This window comes from Daldinia vernicosa (genome assembly GCF_022497035.1).
Source record: "Daldinia vernicosa strain CBS 139.73 unplaced genomic scaffold F5Y00scaffold_36, whole genome shotgun sequence".
Taxonomy (NCBI): Eukaryota; Fungi; Ascomycota; class Sordariomycetes; order Xylariales; family Hypoxylaceae; genus Daldinia; species Daldinia vernicosa.
In genome coordinates, this window is record NW_025953952.1 from 124,457 (window position 1) to 138,333 (window position 13,877).

General features: G+C 47.0%; 6 protein-coding genes across 6 annotated transcripts; 2 read left to right on the forward strand and 4 right to left on the reverse strand.

Moving 5' to 3' along the window:
- Positions 1-83: 83 nt before the first annotated feature.
- F5Y00DRAFT_271307 (proline-specific permease) lies at positions 84-1,733 on the forward strand (the record flags this gene model as incomplete). The annotated part of the gene is made up of 1 exon (XM_048012774.1): positions 84-1,733. The coding sequence occupies one exon, from the start codon at positions 84-86 to the stop codon at positions 1,731-1,733; it is 1,650 nt and encodes a 549-aa protein (XP_047863123.1).
- A 219-nt stretch (positions 1,734-1,952) lies between these two features.
- Positions 1,953-3,266, reverse strand: F5Y00DRAFT_271308 (FAS1 domain-containing protein; the record flags this gene model as incomplete). Its single annotated transcript, XM_048012775.1, has 4 exons — positions 1,953-2,217; positions 2,278-2,705; positions 2,759-3,102; positions 3,155-3,266. The coding sequence occupies 4 exons, from the start codon at positions 3,264-3,266 to the stop codon at positions 1,953-1,955; spliced, it is 1,149 nt and encodes a 382-aa protein (XP_047863124.1).
- Positions 3,267-7,814: 4,548 nt separating this feature from the next.
- Positions 7,815-9,179, reverse strand: F5Y00DRAFT_271315 (uncharacterized protein; the record flags this gene model as incomplete). Its single annotated transcript, XM_048012776.1, has 3 exons — positions 7,815-8,248; positions 8,323-8,350; positions 8,416-9,179. The coding sequence occupies 3 exons, from the start codon at positions 9,177-9,179 to the stop codon at positions 7,817-7,819; spliced, it is 1,224 nt and encodes a 407-aa protein (XP_047863125.1).
- Positions 9,180-9,608: 429 nt separating this feature from the next.
- Positions 9,609-11,081, reverse strand: F5Y00DRAFT_122751 (uncharacterized protein). The gene is made up of 3 exons (XM_048004079.1): positions 10,791-11,081; positions 10,377-10,733; positions 9,609-10,313 (listed from the first exon to the last, which is right to left on the reverse strand). Exons 1-3 carry the CDS (start codon positions 10,906-10,908, stop codon positions 9,649-9,651), a joined length of 1,140 nt encoding a protein of 379 aa, XP_047863126.1. The 5' UTR covers positions 10,909-11,081; the 3' UTR covers positions 9,609-9,648.
- Positions 11,082-11,351: 270 nt separating this feature from the next.
- F5Y00DRAFT_122765 (uncharacterized protein) lies at positions 11,352-12,836 on the reverse strand. Its single transcript, XM_048004080.1, has one exon. It carries the CDS (start codon positions 12,668-12,670, stop codon positions 11,954-11,956), a length of 717 nt encoding a protein of 238 aa, XP_047863127.1. The 5' UTR covers positions 12,671-12,836; the 3' UTR covers positions 11,352-11,953.
- Positions 12,837-12,847: 11 nt separating this feature from the next.
- Positions 12,848-13,597, forward strand: F5Y00DRAFT_122767 (ThuA-like domain-containing protein). Its single transcript, XM_048004081.1, has one exon. The coding sequence runs from the start codon at positions 12,974-12,976 to the stop codon at positions 13,481-13,483; it is 510 nt and encodes a 169-aa protein (XP_047863128.1). The 5' UTR covers positions 12,848-12,973; the 3' UTR covers positions 13,484-13,597.
- The last annotated feature ends 280 nt before the right edge of the window (positions 13,598-13,877 follow it).

The following is a 13,877-nucleotide window of genomic DNA, read 5'->3' on the forward strand; positions in this document are numbered from 1 at the left end:
TCCTTTTGACCGCCACACATGACAGCTCCGAGCAGATATACTCTTATTACGAAGTACATGTCGCATACGCATGAGTCGTAACAATGGCGGACGTCGAAGCAGGGCAAAAGGACGAGATCAAGACGAATCTCGCTGATAATCAGGAAGATGTCATCGGTGACCTAAAATCAGAACAGGAAACGCGCAATGTCGGTACCCTCGATCGCAAGCTTAAGTCTCGACACGTTCAGTTCATGGCCCTATCGGGCGCCATTGGCACGGGGCTTTTCGTTGGAAGCGGTCAGGTCCTATCGCTCGCCGGCCCTTTGTCTGCCTTTCTTGCCTACTTAATCACGGCCTTCAACGTATACTGTGTGGTTCATAGCCTAGGCGAGATGGCAGCGTATCTCCCCTTACCAGGCGCTGTCCCCGTGTACGCTTCGCGATACGTCGATGAGGCGTTGGGCTTCGTCCTCGGCTGGAATTATTGGTACCAACTTGCTATCGGCTGCCCGATCGAGGTGACGGTGTCAGTCGTCGTTGTAGACTACTGGCCAAACGACGTTCCCAAAGCTGCGCTGATCACCGTCTTCTTCTTGGCGATGGTTATTATCAACTGCTTCCCCGTGCGTGTATATGGCGAGGCAGAGTTTGCTTTCGGCGCTATTAAGCTCACGACGATCGTCGGGTTGATCCTCCTCATGTTCATCACTACCTTGGGCGGGACGCCTAGTGGTGAGAGGATCGGGTTTAGGTATTGGAATAACCCGGGACCGATGAACGAATATCTGACGACAGGGTCGCTCGGGAAATTTCTTGCCTTCTGGAAGGTATTTATACAAGCCACGTTCTCGTACGGAGGTTCCGAGATGGTGGTGATTGCTAGCGGCGAGACCGAGAACCCACGACGTAATATTCCCAAGGCAATCCGACGGGTTTTCTGGCGGATCGCCCTCTTCTATGTTCTTGCTATATTCATGGTCACTCTATGCGTGTCTTCCCAAGACGGCCGTCTCCTAGATGCCATTAAGAACTCGGCCCCCGGCGCCGCGGCATCACCTTTCGTCATCGCTATCGAGAACGGTGGAGTTAAAGTCTTGCCTTCTATTATTAATGCCGTTATCCTCACTTCGGCGTGGTCCGCTGGCAATTCTTTCTTCTATTCATCAACCCGAGTCCTATATGCCGCTGCATTAGACGGTAAAGCACCCAAGTTTCTTAGGTACGAGAAATGGGGTGTCCCGTATGCTTGTGTCGGCGCAACGACAGCTCTTAGCTTGCTGTCCTACATGAACGTGAATAACCAAGGAGAAGAAGTCTTCTTTTGGTTCTCAAATATCTCAGCTGTCTCAACGCTAATTGTCTGGTCGGCTATTTGCGTTACCTACTTGCGCTTCTATTACGGCTTACGCTATAACGGGATCTCCCGAGACTCTTTGCCTTATAAGTCACCTTGGCAACCGTTCCTAGCTTACTTCGCCATATGCTTCTGTCTCCTTGTCGCGATTTTTAACGGGTACGATGCTTTCTTCCCCGGGAAGTTCAGCGCAAAGACGTTCGTGCCACCTTATATTGACATCCCGATATTTCTCTCCCTGTTTTTGGGATATAAAATAATTAAACGGACGAAACTGGTTAAACTAAGCGACATGGACCTGTGGAGTGGCAAGGAAGAGGTTGACCGCTTGGAGGGCACATGGCCGGAAGTGAAGCCAAGAAACTTCCTAGAAAGAATTTGGTTCTGGGTTGCATAATATTCCAACCTAGGTACTTGAAGATATGATTGATGGAAACAATCAAAGCGACTGTCTTTATAACCCGGTAATATCGGGTATTACTTGATATAAACTAATATTGAATATGTCTCATACATTACGTTAATGGAACACGGATACCCCTCATAATTTCCTTCGCTTATTCGTTATTGTCATTTGCCTTCCTTTTTATTCTCAGTTAAGCACAACCAATATTCCTCACAAGTTTACGATAATGGCTGCACCGCCAAAGAGAGCAGCAGCGCCAACAGCACCAGTCTTCATGGGCATAGCTGCGGCTTCTGAAGTAGTTGTCTCTGCCGGACCGCCTGCTGATGTGGCGGCGGGGAAAGTGGTAGTAGGGGTTGTAACGCCACTAGTGAAAGGTACACCTTCAGGTGCGGTGCTGGCGTCGGTGAACGCAGGTGTAGCTGACGTAGCTGTTGTGTCGGGGGCCGCAGACGTGTTGTTTGGGTTTAAGACTCTGGTTCGTGTGTTAGCAAGATATACTAAGTGTGTGGCTGCGCTATGGGAGGGGGCATACTGGTCGACTACGTGGACGACGCCATTCTCCAGCAAGATATCGGGAACCGTGATTTTTGCCGAGTTAGCATATACAGTACCGTTCACCACGGTGATGGTGATGTTCTGTCCGTTGGCGGCAGTAAGCGTCGTATTTTGCATTTCTGAGCTATAGTTGACGGAGCCGTTGATGACATGGTAGCCGATAATGTTAGTCAACTGGTCCGAAGTCATGTTGCTAATGATGCTTCCAATGGCGTTAAAGGCGTCGTTATTCGGGGCGAAGATGGTAATGTTAGGAGTGTCAACCACCGAGTCAGTCAGATTGGCCATGTCGACAGCACCCTCAGCGGCAGTGAGGTTTGCGTTGGATAGAGTCTCCGTTACATTCTGGGGAATAACGAGGAAACTATTTATAATGTGAATTGTACCGCCAGTGAAGTTCACATTCTACGAGATCATAAGTTGGGGTTCTCCTTTCCCTATCCAAGCGACGTACTTACAGGGGTGATGATGGTGGCATTCTCCTTCATGGCACTGAAGAAGGTCACGTTATTATCGTAAAGCCGGGCCTCAACAACCTGACCACCGGTAACGTTGGTGTATGACTCGTTGGTCAGCAACGTGGGGATGAAGACTGGTTCGTCATTAAAACTATCGTTGTAGTATGTGCCATTGAGGACATGGTAACTCAGAAAAGCCTGCAGATAATCGGAGTTGGTGAGTAGTAAGGAAGTTTCAGGGTTGCTAGTCAGAGCACTCCAAGCATCGTTGCTAGGGGCCAGAATGGTGACGTTCTGCAACTCGTTTAGGGAATCGGAAAATTCGGAGTTGGATACAAGAAGAGCTATCTAATATGAGCCATAAATCTAAGTGCTAGGGGAGGTGTATCATCATACCATTCAGAGACGACAGCGTCGAGTTTTGAGAACCCAGAGCGTTACTCAAGCTGGGTGTCTGAGCGGCGGCCAGAGAGGCAAACGCCAAGAGAAGGGCCGTCTTATACTGCATGGTAGCTAACTGACGGCGAGAAAGATGAGAAAGCTACACTGAATGTGATACGCAGCCGGTGTCACGAATATTGCTCGATGGTTAACTGCCCAGGAGGTACATGTTGGAAGAGGAGGGATGTTCGGGGTGTGGCCTCCTCCATTTAAAGAAGCTCTCTCCGCAACCATTGACGGCGAACATCGCGGGGTCGTTAACCAAAACAAAGACCTGATGAAGTCATGATGTCGAGGATCAGGGCCAAGACGACGACATGGCCTAACTGCGTGCCTAAAGCTAATCAAGGACGATACATGCTATAGGCCTAGCTTCTGGCACGGCGTTGATGACGAGGCAAAAGCTAACGTAGACCACTAATCGTGCTTGTTTAAGCCGCCCTATCCGAGTTGTCAGCCACAACTTCAAACAAGACTACTGAAACAAAAGGATACAAATCCCTTGCGTACCATTCTGTAAAGAATCCAGACAATCCTCTTAGATGTCACCATTTTGTATTCAAGTATATCGGTTTCATGAAGTTCTCATAAATCTTACTTCCTACTTCCTACTGAGGGATGATTTCTTAGCCGCGAAATTTATGTCGTCAAGTGAGGATCATGTTAGTTGATGGATAAACAATACCTTAGCTTCGAGATTGGGAGATTTGGTGTAGTTAACTGTTGGTTCGTTCTCCGCATTTCGGGGATATGATGGCTATTAACGTGATCTTTCCAAGGAAGATCGAAGTGGCTTGGTAACTTAATGTCCCAAACTTAACATAGGTGACCTAGGAACATGTATCGTTTCTACATATGAGACCACTGGATAAGAAGGACCGTGGGCAGCTTCGAGTACCCCCTTAGACACAATATTCCAAGCGTCATAGACACAAGACAATGATGACAAGCAGGCACGTGATAGATTTTCTGCATTACATTCTAAAAGAATCTCATACCTATTCCAGCGAGTTCGATGAGCTATGTTAAGCCAAATAACTGTAAAGACTTAACTTTATCCGAGTTAGGTTAAATATAATAAAAAATGAGGTTAACCTAGCCGTATCGTGGGATTGACCTGGGAGCCCTTATAAAGCCACACCTACGAAGGTCCGGGCCAAAAGTCTTGCACATGTAAAAGTCCCTAGCACTGTATTCAAACGTCGTCCCTTTCTATTATTACTGTATCAACCACCTGCCAAGTTTTTATCGCCGCGTGGTTAAAGGTGCGTGGCTTTCGTAATCAGTATGCAGCCTGCGTTTTAAGCGAGGCAGTTATGACAAGGCTGCCGCTGTGAATTCCTCCTATATTTCTCCTATATATTTAGGTGAGGTTATTCACGCTGCGTCTTATTATCTTCACCTGTAAGTGCTCGGTGACGTTAGGCCGCCCGATCGCACGCATAAGCGTTGCATCGCCGATTTGATAAGTCATAACCTATTGAGCATATAGGGGTAGCGAGTTCGATGAGTCAATTAATAGCTTGACCTGACCTGGACCTGACCTGACCTGGCTTGGGTAGATCGTAAATATTTTTTATTTGTGTGACAAGTACGTATATTAACGATGTACGTATTATAACCAGGTAAGCCCTATAAGCTTATACCTGACCTGACTTGACTTATCGAACTTGCTATATAGGGGAGGCTTCCCTCCTCTTTTTACTCCCTCCTTTTGCAGTAACTCCTTATCCCTTTTACTCCCACAATATACTCTCTCCTTTTTCGAGATAATGGCTACCTCTGTTCTCACAAGTAGAAACCGACCGGCCCGCGATGGCGCTGCGCCCTCAGGCGCGTCTAATGCGGTCCGACGGGCAGTATGTTGTCAGCATTGTTGTTACGAGCTGTCTATTTGGAAGCCCGGGTCCGAGCATCCCTCGTGCCTCGAGCCACCAAGTAGGTTCCGTTGCTGTCGTTGTGTGGTTCCTGCTAACTGAAAGTAGATGTCTCCGCAAAGTGCGCTCGGTGCTTTGCTGCCCGCAAGTATTGCGTCCCGATGCCCACAAGGTATCGGCATATTGTTTCGGCTGTTGAGTCTGCCATGCGCTCTAATCCTGGAGCTCGTCCGGTACGTTCGAGATAGCCGCTCCCTCCTGTGATGTAGATACTAATGAAACATTGAAAGAATGTGGTAATTAACGCTCAGCGTGATCTTCAACGGGTGTTGCAGGGGATGAAAAATGCGACGCGAATGAGGGCTGAGAAGTTATCGCGCGAAAAGGAGGTCGATCGCCAGAAGAGATTGGTCTTAGTCGTGGAGAATATCAGCGTCCGTCTCCTAAAGCTTGAGGAGCTGTTGAGCCGGTTTCCTCAAGAGGTCGCGGTCGCCATCACTGTAAGTTGGTTCCCTACCGCCGGGGTAGCTGCGTTAACGAAGTGAATGTGTATGTTAGGATACGCTTAATCCAAGCCCTGCCTCTTCGTTCGACTTCGATAGTCCGATGGGTAGTCCTAGCCGTTAGTTGGAAGACTTGGAGTATGCCGGGGAGTGACGGTCCAGCGGAGTAGCTGCGTAAAATATTATTATTATTTACAAAGTCCAGCCCTCATCTCCAAGTTAATTTTCGAATACTCCCAATATATTACTATTGCAGTGACACCAGCCCTTCATGCCAGTCCTCTATCATTCTTCTAAGAAAACCCTCTTGACTACCCAGGTATGTAATGTAGGTATTATTCAGTAGTCTATCCGTCAACTGTTCCATGTGAAATATCTCGAAAGCTAAAATATACGGCATGGATAACGTCCCTAGCATCTACTCGAATGCGATAAGTCCCTTCTCGCTGAGTGATTCTTCACTGGATGATGTAGTTACTGACTCTTGTCGATCCTGCTCCCGGAAATCTAGCCACGCCGAAATCATGAGTACCACAGAGAAAAGGGAGATTAAGAGGCCAAGCCAGCAGGAAACTACTCGCCGCCCACACAGAAATGCGTCGGAATGTGAATAGACGTCAGTGCGGCTACTATGACCCCATGCCGACAAATCAGTTTCGTTTTGCCCGGTATGATCATTCGGATTCCCGGAGCCGATACTGGTACATATTTTGTTAAATATCCCAGCGCTCGCTGACGCGTATGTAAATGTAATGAAGGCGAATATGGCATTCAAGGAGAGTATTGCCATTAATGTGTATCTAAGACACGTTCTTGTCTGTATTGCCATTTGGTTAGCATTGCTGCGTAGGTAGGTACCTAGATTCCGTAAGCTATTTTGATAAATCCTTACACATTTCGACGGATTCCTCGTGAAGAATAGACGAAGAGTTTCTATCAATATAGATACTACTAAGCTAAACGTCGAGCTTAATAGTAATAGACTCTCGGTAAGGGCATATGGTCGTTTGAATTCAAAGAGCAACCATAATTTACCGCTCTTTATCCATGTGGTAACCTGTTTACCGAGAAGTACGAACCAAACTAGATAGATGATAGCTGCGAATATAATTGAAACCATCAAAGATCTTATTAAAGATCTCTTTCGTTTCGTCGTTGGAGGTTCTAATGTGATCGACATTGTTGATTTGATTGGTATTAGTTGAACTTTTCTGAAAATAATCAGAAGTGTTTATGTGCACTGTCTGAGATATGGGTGAGCCGCAGGCAACAACACAAGTTGACTTCTGAAGTTCTTTTAAAGCTTCCATACCCAATGAAGGTCATAATATTTTTAGGAACTATCTCCAGCTCTGTATACCACTAAGGCTCTATTCGCAGTGAGGATCATAACCCTAGTGCGCGTTGAATGCTTGGCAGACATAGTAGGCTATTACATATCCGATCAGCCAAGCGGAATGGCCGTTCTAGATCATAATAATAGAGTTAGGAGATAGGATTTAATTATAGGGCAGCCTAGATGTCATCGGGTTAATAAATCCTTGTTAAATACCTGCATGGAAGGTGGTATGATGCTGTTTTGAGGTACAATATTCACCAGTCCATCGACGCTCAGTCTTCCTAATATCGCTCGCTCATCAAAGATGTTTTTGGTGTGCTGATAGGGGGTGTTTATCATTACGTTCTCGTGTTTCTGTCTCACCTAACGCTACCTAGGTTATACATCAGTGACTGCAGTTTATGCTATGCATATGTACCTCTTGACAATGTAAATGAGTCGATGTTGAATCGTTCGTATAATCTAAAGTTGTAAGCGGGAGACAAGTAATAATATATATTTCTGTAAATTAGCTATAACGGACGCTTATAAGTGGAAACAGACCAGATATTCCTAACAAATCCAACTTCCGATACTCGAATCAGTTGCCTGGTTCAAGTTTGATTGCTTTAACCTGTCGGACATTCCAGTTTTGACATAGCGCCACATCACAACTGGCCCAAATTATCTCAAGAGTGTAAGACTTATACTGTGTTATTCAACTATAAATAGTTCCTATAAATGTCAGTGTGTATAGGTAACCGTAGGTTTCCGTAACTAGGTACCTAGGGAGCTTAGAGTTCCTTACGGAGCAACGGAATAGTTTCCATGCTTCTTGCTCCACCTCATCACAAGTAGTAAGGGTACTTACTGGCTTCAACGCTTTGCCCAATATTACTCGGTATGACACACGGTCAACCTAATGCCAATATTGTAAATATTTGGCACCGTGTCGCTGCCCAAGTAACATCGCTATAGCATCCTCCGGGCTGCCGCCAATAATTCCCGTTGCTACCATCCCCTTTACGAAAGGCGTTAGGGTGAAAGCGAAAGCCGTAAACGTCCACGCATAGCCGACAGCAATCTCAAACCAGAGAAGATCCTGCTTTCGTTTAGGGTTTATAGCATTTCTCCAAACCCATTGAACGGAATCCTCAAGAGTAATAACTAAGGGTTGCATCATGAAGAAGGCAAACTCACCCTTATCCCCACGTGTAATCACATACTGCTGCCACCAGTGAATACAAAAGCTAATGTAGAATGCTAAGTAAAGTTGAATATAGCGAGAAGGGATAGAGCCTTTCTTAAAACCAAGGAGTCGTGCGAGTCTGATACCGGGTTGCTGTACGGTCTATAGGGAAACCGATGTCAGTTATCCAATCTGGATTATATTACACATAACACGATTTTTGATTGTCTACTCACCCTACGCAAGATTTGATGATACGCGACACTATTTGGGCTTAGCATTAACATCCATCGTTATTGGTTTTGCGCACAGTCGGTCGAACCACTTACCTCCACGTCCTCCTCACACTCGTAGCCGTCGCCACTGAATTCAATATTGGCGGCCACTCCCAGGGCTCAGACATACCCAGGAGGACGGCAATTGCTGATATGGCCACGTACCCAACACCGACCGTATTCCAGGACCATATTGCGCCACACCAGTTTTCAACTACTCTGAGAAGCCAACCCATCCACGGTGATGATGATGGTGCGTCCTGCTGGATCGCCCCGCAGAACCCGATGATGTAGAGGGATATTAACTTTACCAAAGTATGCAAGGCGAGATCCAGCATCCTCTTCCCCACGAATTTTAAGCGTGAAAAATCTGCCTCTAAATGCCTCGGGACGCTTTTGACTTCCCAGTCCCATCCAATGCCACGTAGGGTCGTAGCTAGGCGGAGCGCCCACGCGAGGCGTTGGGGCCACGTCTCGGGGTCACGTCGTGTAATACTCTCGTTATCTTTTCTCGACGAGGATTCATCTCTTCGACCTACCCAGCGTGGGTTCGTAGCACTGAAGTCTAGGAATAATAGTACGAAAACGATGAACCAGCCGGAAAGACCGTAGTCCTGCGCCGTGTTACCAACGGTGTAGCATGGCCTCCGGAGAGCGAAGAGGACCAGCAATAAGCTGATGGTAGTTGTCCGGATTGGGTCGGGTCCTATTGCATAGCCGAATACTAGTACCATGAACGCCCCGGGTATATATAGGACCGGTAGCGGCGAACGTTCCTCGATGAGAGGATATAAAGTGTTTATGAAGCGCTCAAGCATCTTGATTACCCTGGGGACCCTGGCGTAAACTCTAGCTGAAGTGTTTAGCAGAGCAGCAATGTTTAGCACAAAGCTCACTTTTGGATTTGTTCAGGGAAATCGTCCAATCACAATCTAGTTTCACAATCCTCAGCCGTTTGACACGCCTAGGATAGTTTGACATGCTGTTAATATACCCTGGAACTTGGGCATATATCAGGTGGGCGCTCCGCGGCATGCCTCTCATATCATCTCATCCCATCTTGGAAAATCGGCTGGTGTTAATGTCGAAAATAGATCAAACAAATATAACGGAGCTCACCCGGGAGCTTTTAGTCTATGAATATTGCTATTTACACAAGTGGGATTATTGTTTTCAATCAATGTACGTCATTCATTGGTCGTCCTAAGTTCCATGATACACCCGAAACCACGCACCGAACCGAGCAGAGTAGGTTACATTATCTTCTGCGGCCTAAAATATGATCGTCTATGCTGATCTGCGGCGGCGCACGACTGAGCGTCGCCGGTTGTTGTTATTGTTGTTGTTGCGACCGCCTCTTCCTCCGCCGTTGTTGCCGTTGGCATTGCCATTGGCGGCGTTACCGTTGGCATTGCCATTAGCGGCGTTACCATTGGCATTGCCATTAGCGGCGTTACCATTGGTGTTAGCATTGGTGTTACCGTTGGCATTACCGTTGGCGTTGGCGTTGGTGTTGGCATTGCCATTGGCATTACCGTTACGGTTATTACCGTTACCACCCCGGTTGTTGCCGTTACCATTGGCTTTACCATTACCATTGTTGTTGTTGTTGTTATTGTTGTTGCCAGTGTTACCAGTGTTAGCGGTATTGCCAGCATTAGCTTGGTCCTGTGCAAGTCCGTTGGTCGACGGGTCCGCGGCTTGGATTCCGTCTACGATTGCTGTACCGATCTCCGCGTCAGAGTCTCCAGATTCCGAGAGCGCCTTGACGGCCGCTGGAAGATCAGCGACGTTCTGTTGGATCTGAGTGGTGATGCCCTCTAACGACTGGAATGCTTCGATAGTCCCAGGCGTATTTTCAGCGGGCGTAGTGTCGGTTTGCTGCACTGCGACACACCCGCCGAATTCGTTCGCATTACGGCATCGTATAGTACAAACGTCACCAGTCGATGCTAAGAGAGAACAACTCATTAATCATACTATTTGGGATCGCTCTGGATTTGGTATAAACTTACCTCCGATGCATGCCAAGTCGTTGGGCATGGTCACCTGGAGAGTGATTTCTCCATTTGCATTGGCCTTGCTTTCGGTTGTGGTAACATTGAGCTGGCCTGTGGCTCCGGCCGTGTTGCCCGTCGGGTCAAAATCGCAAGTATAAGGACCAGCACCGGTCTCGTTAACTTGGCGAATTGTGATATTCACCTTGCTGCCCTTGGTCACCTGGGTGACTTGGTTTGCTGCCAGAGCATCCTCGGTATTAGCGCCCACATCGACATTGCCGGCTTGCAGAGTCCTCCCGCATTGGTTCACCAAGTTTGTCACGATCTCGGTTTGCGATATGAAGTTGGCGTCACTAGTGTCGTTGGCATTAACTTGAATGGGTATTAGTAAATGTGCACTAGGAATAGACACGACTCTAGAAAACATACCTTGTAAGCCGAGACTCGCCGGCGATCCTTTCGTTCCTTGGGCTTTGATAATAACACCTTGACCGTGAGCCACTGCCAGAATGGCCGAGGTAGTAATGATCTGTCTAAGGGAAAACATGGTGTTCACAGAACTAGAAGACGAAGAATAATACTATATAGTTATAATGAATGAGAAACGGAACGCTGTAAGAAAACAATTAATTACCCAAAGAATCGAAGCAGACCGGCTGAGTACACGAAAATGACGAAGATGAACGGGAGATGAACGGGAAAATCGTAGATCAGAACAAGAAATTCATCCTTTCCAGAGTCGTCTCATCTTATACGGATATATACCTAGAAGCACATCATCTAACAGCATCTAACAGGAGGTCGTTCCACTGCCGTTGCGTGTGGGTGGGGGGGTTCTCGCCCCTGGTCCTGACCCCTTGCTGAACCCCTTGAAACGTCCCGTAGTCGAGACGAGTTACCTTGAATGCCCCCTTCTATCGCACTAAAACGACGGCATCTAATGGGCATCTAACGAGGTTGCTTTGTCTTCTCGGAGTTTGACGAAACCGAAATACAAAACCCCTTGAGTCTCTTATATCTTGTCTCGTTTGGTGGAGAAACAAGCTGCGGCCAACTTCTCTCCACATATTCGGAGATAATAATCATCTCTTATAAGAACAATAACAGGTATTTGGGCAGTAGAATCCGGAACGCTCAAACAGTCCAGACAGTATGACGCGGTCAGTTAGTGTAGCTTTTTAATGCATTATCATAAAACTTGCCTTGTAGCTACAATTTATTTTCCTTTTTTTTTTCTTGTCGTCGTCGTCGTCGTTGTTGTTGTTTCTATTAACATCATTTATTCCTCGTACCTTAGTCGCCCACAGCTGTCTCGTCTCATGTTGGTCATAGCCACCTCCACGCGCACGTACACTACGAGTAACCGAATAAATCAACTTTCAAAAGTTGACATAACCCTTTCACCAAGTCGCTTCAAGTTGCTGTAACTTTCCAATAACCTGCCCATGTCTCCGTATGTCCATGTCTCTGTATGTACGCGAATTATGCATCTTTACAAGGCAGGGCGCGTGTTCCCCACGTTTCCCATCATTTCCCATCATTTCCCATCATTTCCCATCCCTGGCCGTGTACTTGAATACCTAGGGTACCTATTAACTAGCCTTTTCGTACTGCGCCTTTGGCGAAATACCCTTCGTCAACGCAAAGATGTGTCCCATGATGTGAACCTCACCAGAATTCCCGCCCTGTATCATATAATCAAATTGCTCAATAACCGGCCTATCATCTTCACCACCTATCCAGTATTTGATGCCTTCGTTGTTTTCTCCTGCATCTGCGGCTCGGCCGTACATCGCATCGCTAACTTGCTGAATGAATATATCCTTCGTGATACCATCCCCTGAATCCTTCGGCGCTCGGATCTCAATGACTTCGCAGTTTGTTTCCGCAATGTCGCAGGGACAACAGTAATGACTTGAGATAGGCCATTCTGATACTCGCACTTCGATGTAAGTCCGTGGAGGCGAGAACAGCGCTCTGGGTATATTCTCATCAGCTTCGGCTTGAGTTCTTATCTGCTGCCATATAGCTCTCTGGCGCTCGTTGTGCAGCTCACGAGAATGACAATCGTTATACGGTCTAGTACGTCTAATCGCAGCTGCGCACGCAGCAGTATGGCTTTGAACTAAGTCATCGAGCCGCGAAAATCGAAAGATATGATTGCCTTCTCTGTAACCTTCGTGACTAGGCTGTTGCGGATCTATTATCTCGGGGTCGTTTTCTTCGTCATAGTAAGAGTCGTCCAGTTCAACCACATGGGGTTCAGATAACATAATAGATGTAGGAGTTGGTTTGTTCTCTTCCGCCATGATTGGGTGTGTCGTACCTTAGGCACGCATGGAGACATAGCTAAGAGACGATCCAACGGATGGTCAAGTCTATGGGCTTTATAAGTAACTCTTAAGAATGTTAAGCAAATGGCCCATGTTGACTGCTCAATAGTATTCTCAATAGTATCGCGTCATGACTCATACGGTCAGACCGTGGTTTAAGTTAATGACACCAAGAGAAGATCACGCCTAACTTGCTAGGATAAACATGATTTCTTTTTATTTCAACGTCCTTTATTTTCTTATTTTCAGCATTTGACGCAGTTAGAATTGTACCTTTTCATGGCGTTTACTCAGCTTGCCCTGTTCCTCTTTAGTAAAACGGCTGGCTATCGACACGAATCAATTCCTGCGGGCATTGAGGGCATCCGACGTCTTGGCGTCACATCTAATGCGTCCACCGTAGACTCCTCGGAAGATGCATCTCTCATCAGCGTCCAAAACCTATCCCGATACGCAGTCGTCATATTCTTGCAGACTAGCGGTGACCTTCTCAACGATGAACAATTAGCCGGATTGCAAAGCTACGTGAGAGCCGGGGGAGGGTTCGTAGGGGTTCACTGTGCCGCAGCTGGGATGACGAGAGAACCGTGGTACGGAGAACTCATCGGTGCCGTCTTTACTGATCATCCGGAGCCACAGCTCGGCGTCCTAACTATTGAAAAAAAAAAATACAATGTTATCGTCTCCGACTTACCAGAGAAGTGGGAGTGGTTTGACGAATGGTACAACTTCGATGCAAACCCCCGCGCGAAGGTTACCGTGATACTATCTATCAATGAAGAGACTTAACTCCTTTTACACATCCCTAGGTCACTTCGGGGACGCGTATTCGGATCAGAACTTCATAGGCCATTTACTAAATGGTATGTTATGGGCAACATATGTGTCATAGTCTTACTCGGATCTTATTATCTACCCGCTCCCCGCATGTCTCCTTTTTTATAATCCTCGAGATGGCGACTAAGGTAGGATGGCCATGCGGAGTAGCTAGGAAGAGCTAAAGCTAAGGCCGCATGAATGCTACAACACCTACAACACCTACAACACCACAAGCTCCGCTCGCGAAGTGCCTCCCCGCCTCTTTGTCTCTTTACCTCCACATCCTCCACATTCCTTACGACAGACTTTCAAGATTTAAAGTGGGCATTCTTTATACTAACAATCAGTCGTACATACGATAGCT

Bases quoted from the DNA above. Each gene is read 5' to 3' on its own strand.
- F5Y00DRAFT_122751 (XM_048004079.1), bottom strand. From the start codon at position 10,908: ATGTTTTCCCTTAGACAGATCATTACTACCTCGGCCATTCTGGCAGTG. The intron at 10,734-10,790 runs GTATGTTTTCTA...TACCCATTCAAG, and splicing joins GGCGAGTCTCGGCTTACAAG to TTAATGCCAACGACACTAGT. The intron at 10,314-10,376 runs GTAAGTTTATAC...GTTCTCTCTTAG, and splicing joins CGACTTGGCATGCATCGGAG to CATCGACTGGTGACGTTTGT.
- F5Y00DRAFT_122765 (XM_048004080.1), bottom strand. From the start codon at position 12,670: ATGGCGGAAGAGAACAAACCAACTCCTACATCTATTATGTTATCTGAA.
- F5Y00DRAFT_122767 (XM_048004081.1), top strand. From the start codon at position 12,974: ATGGCGTTTACTCAGCTTGCCCTGTTCCTCTTTAGTAAAACGGCTGGC.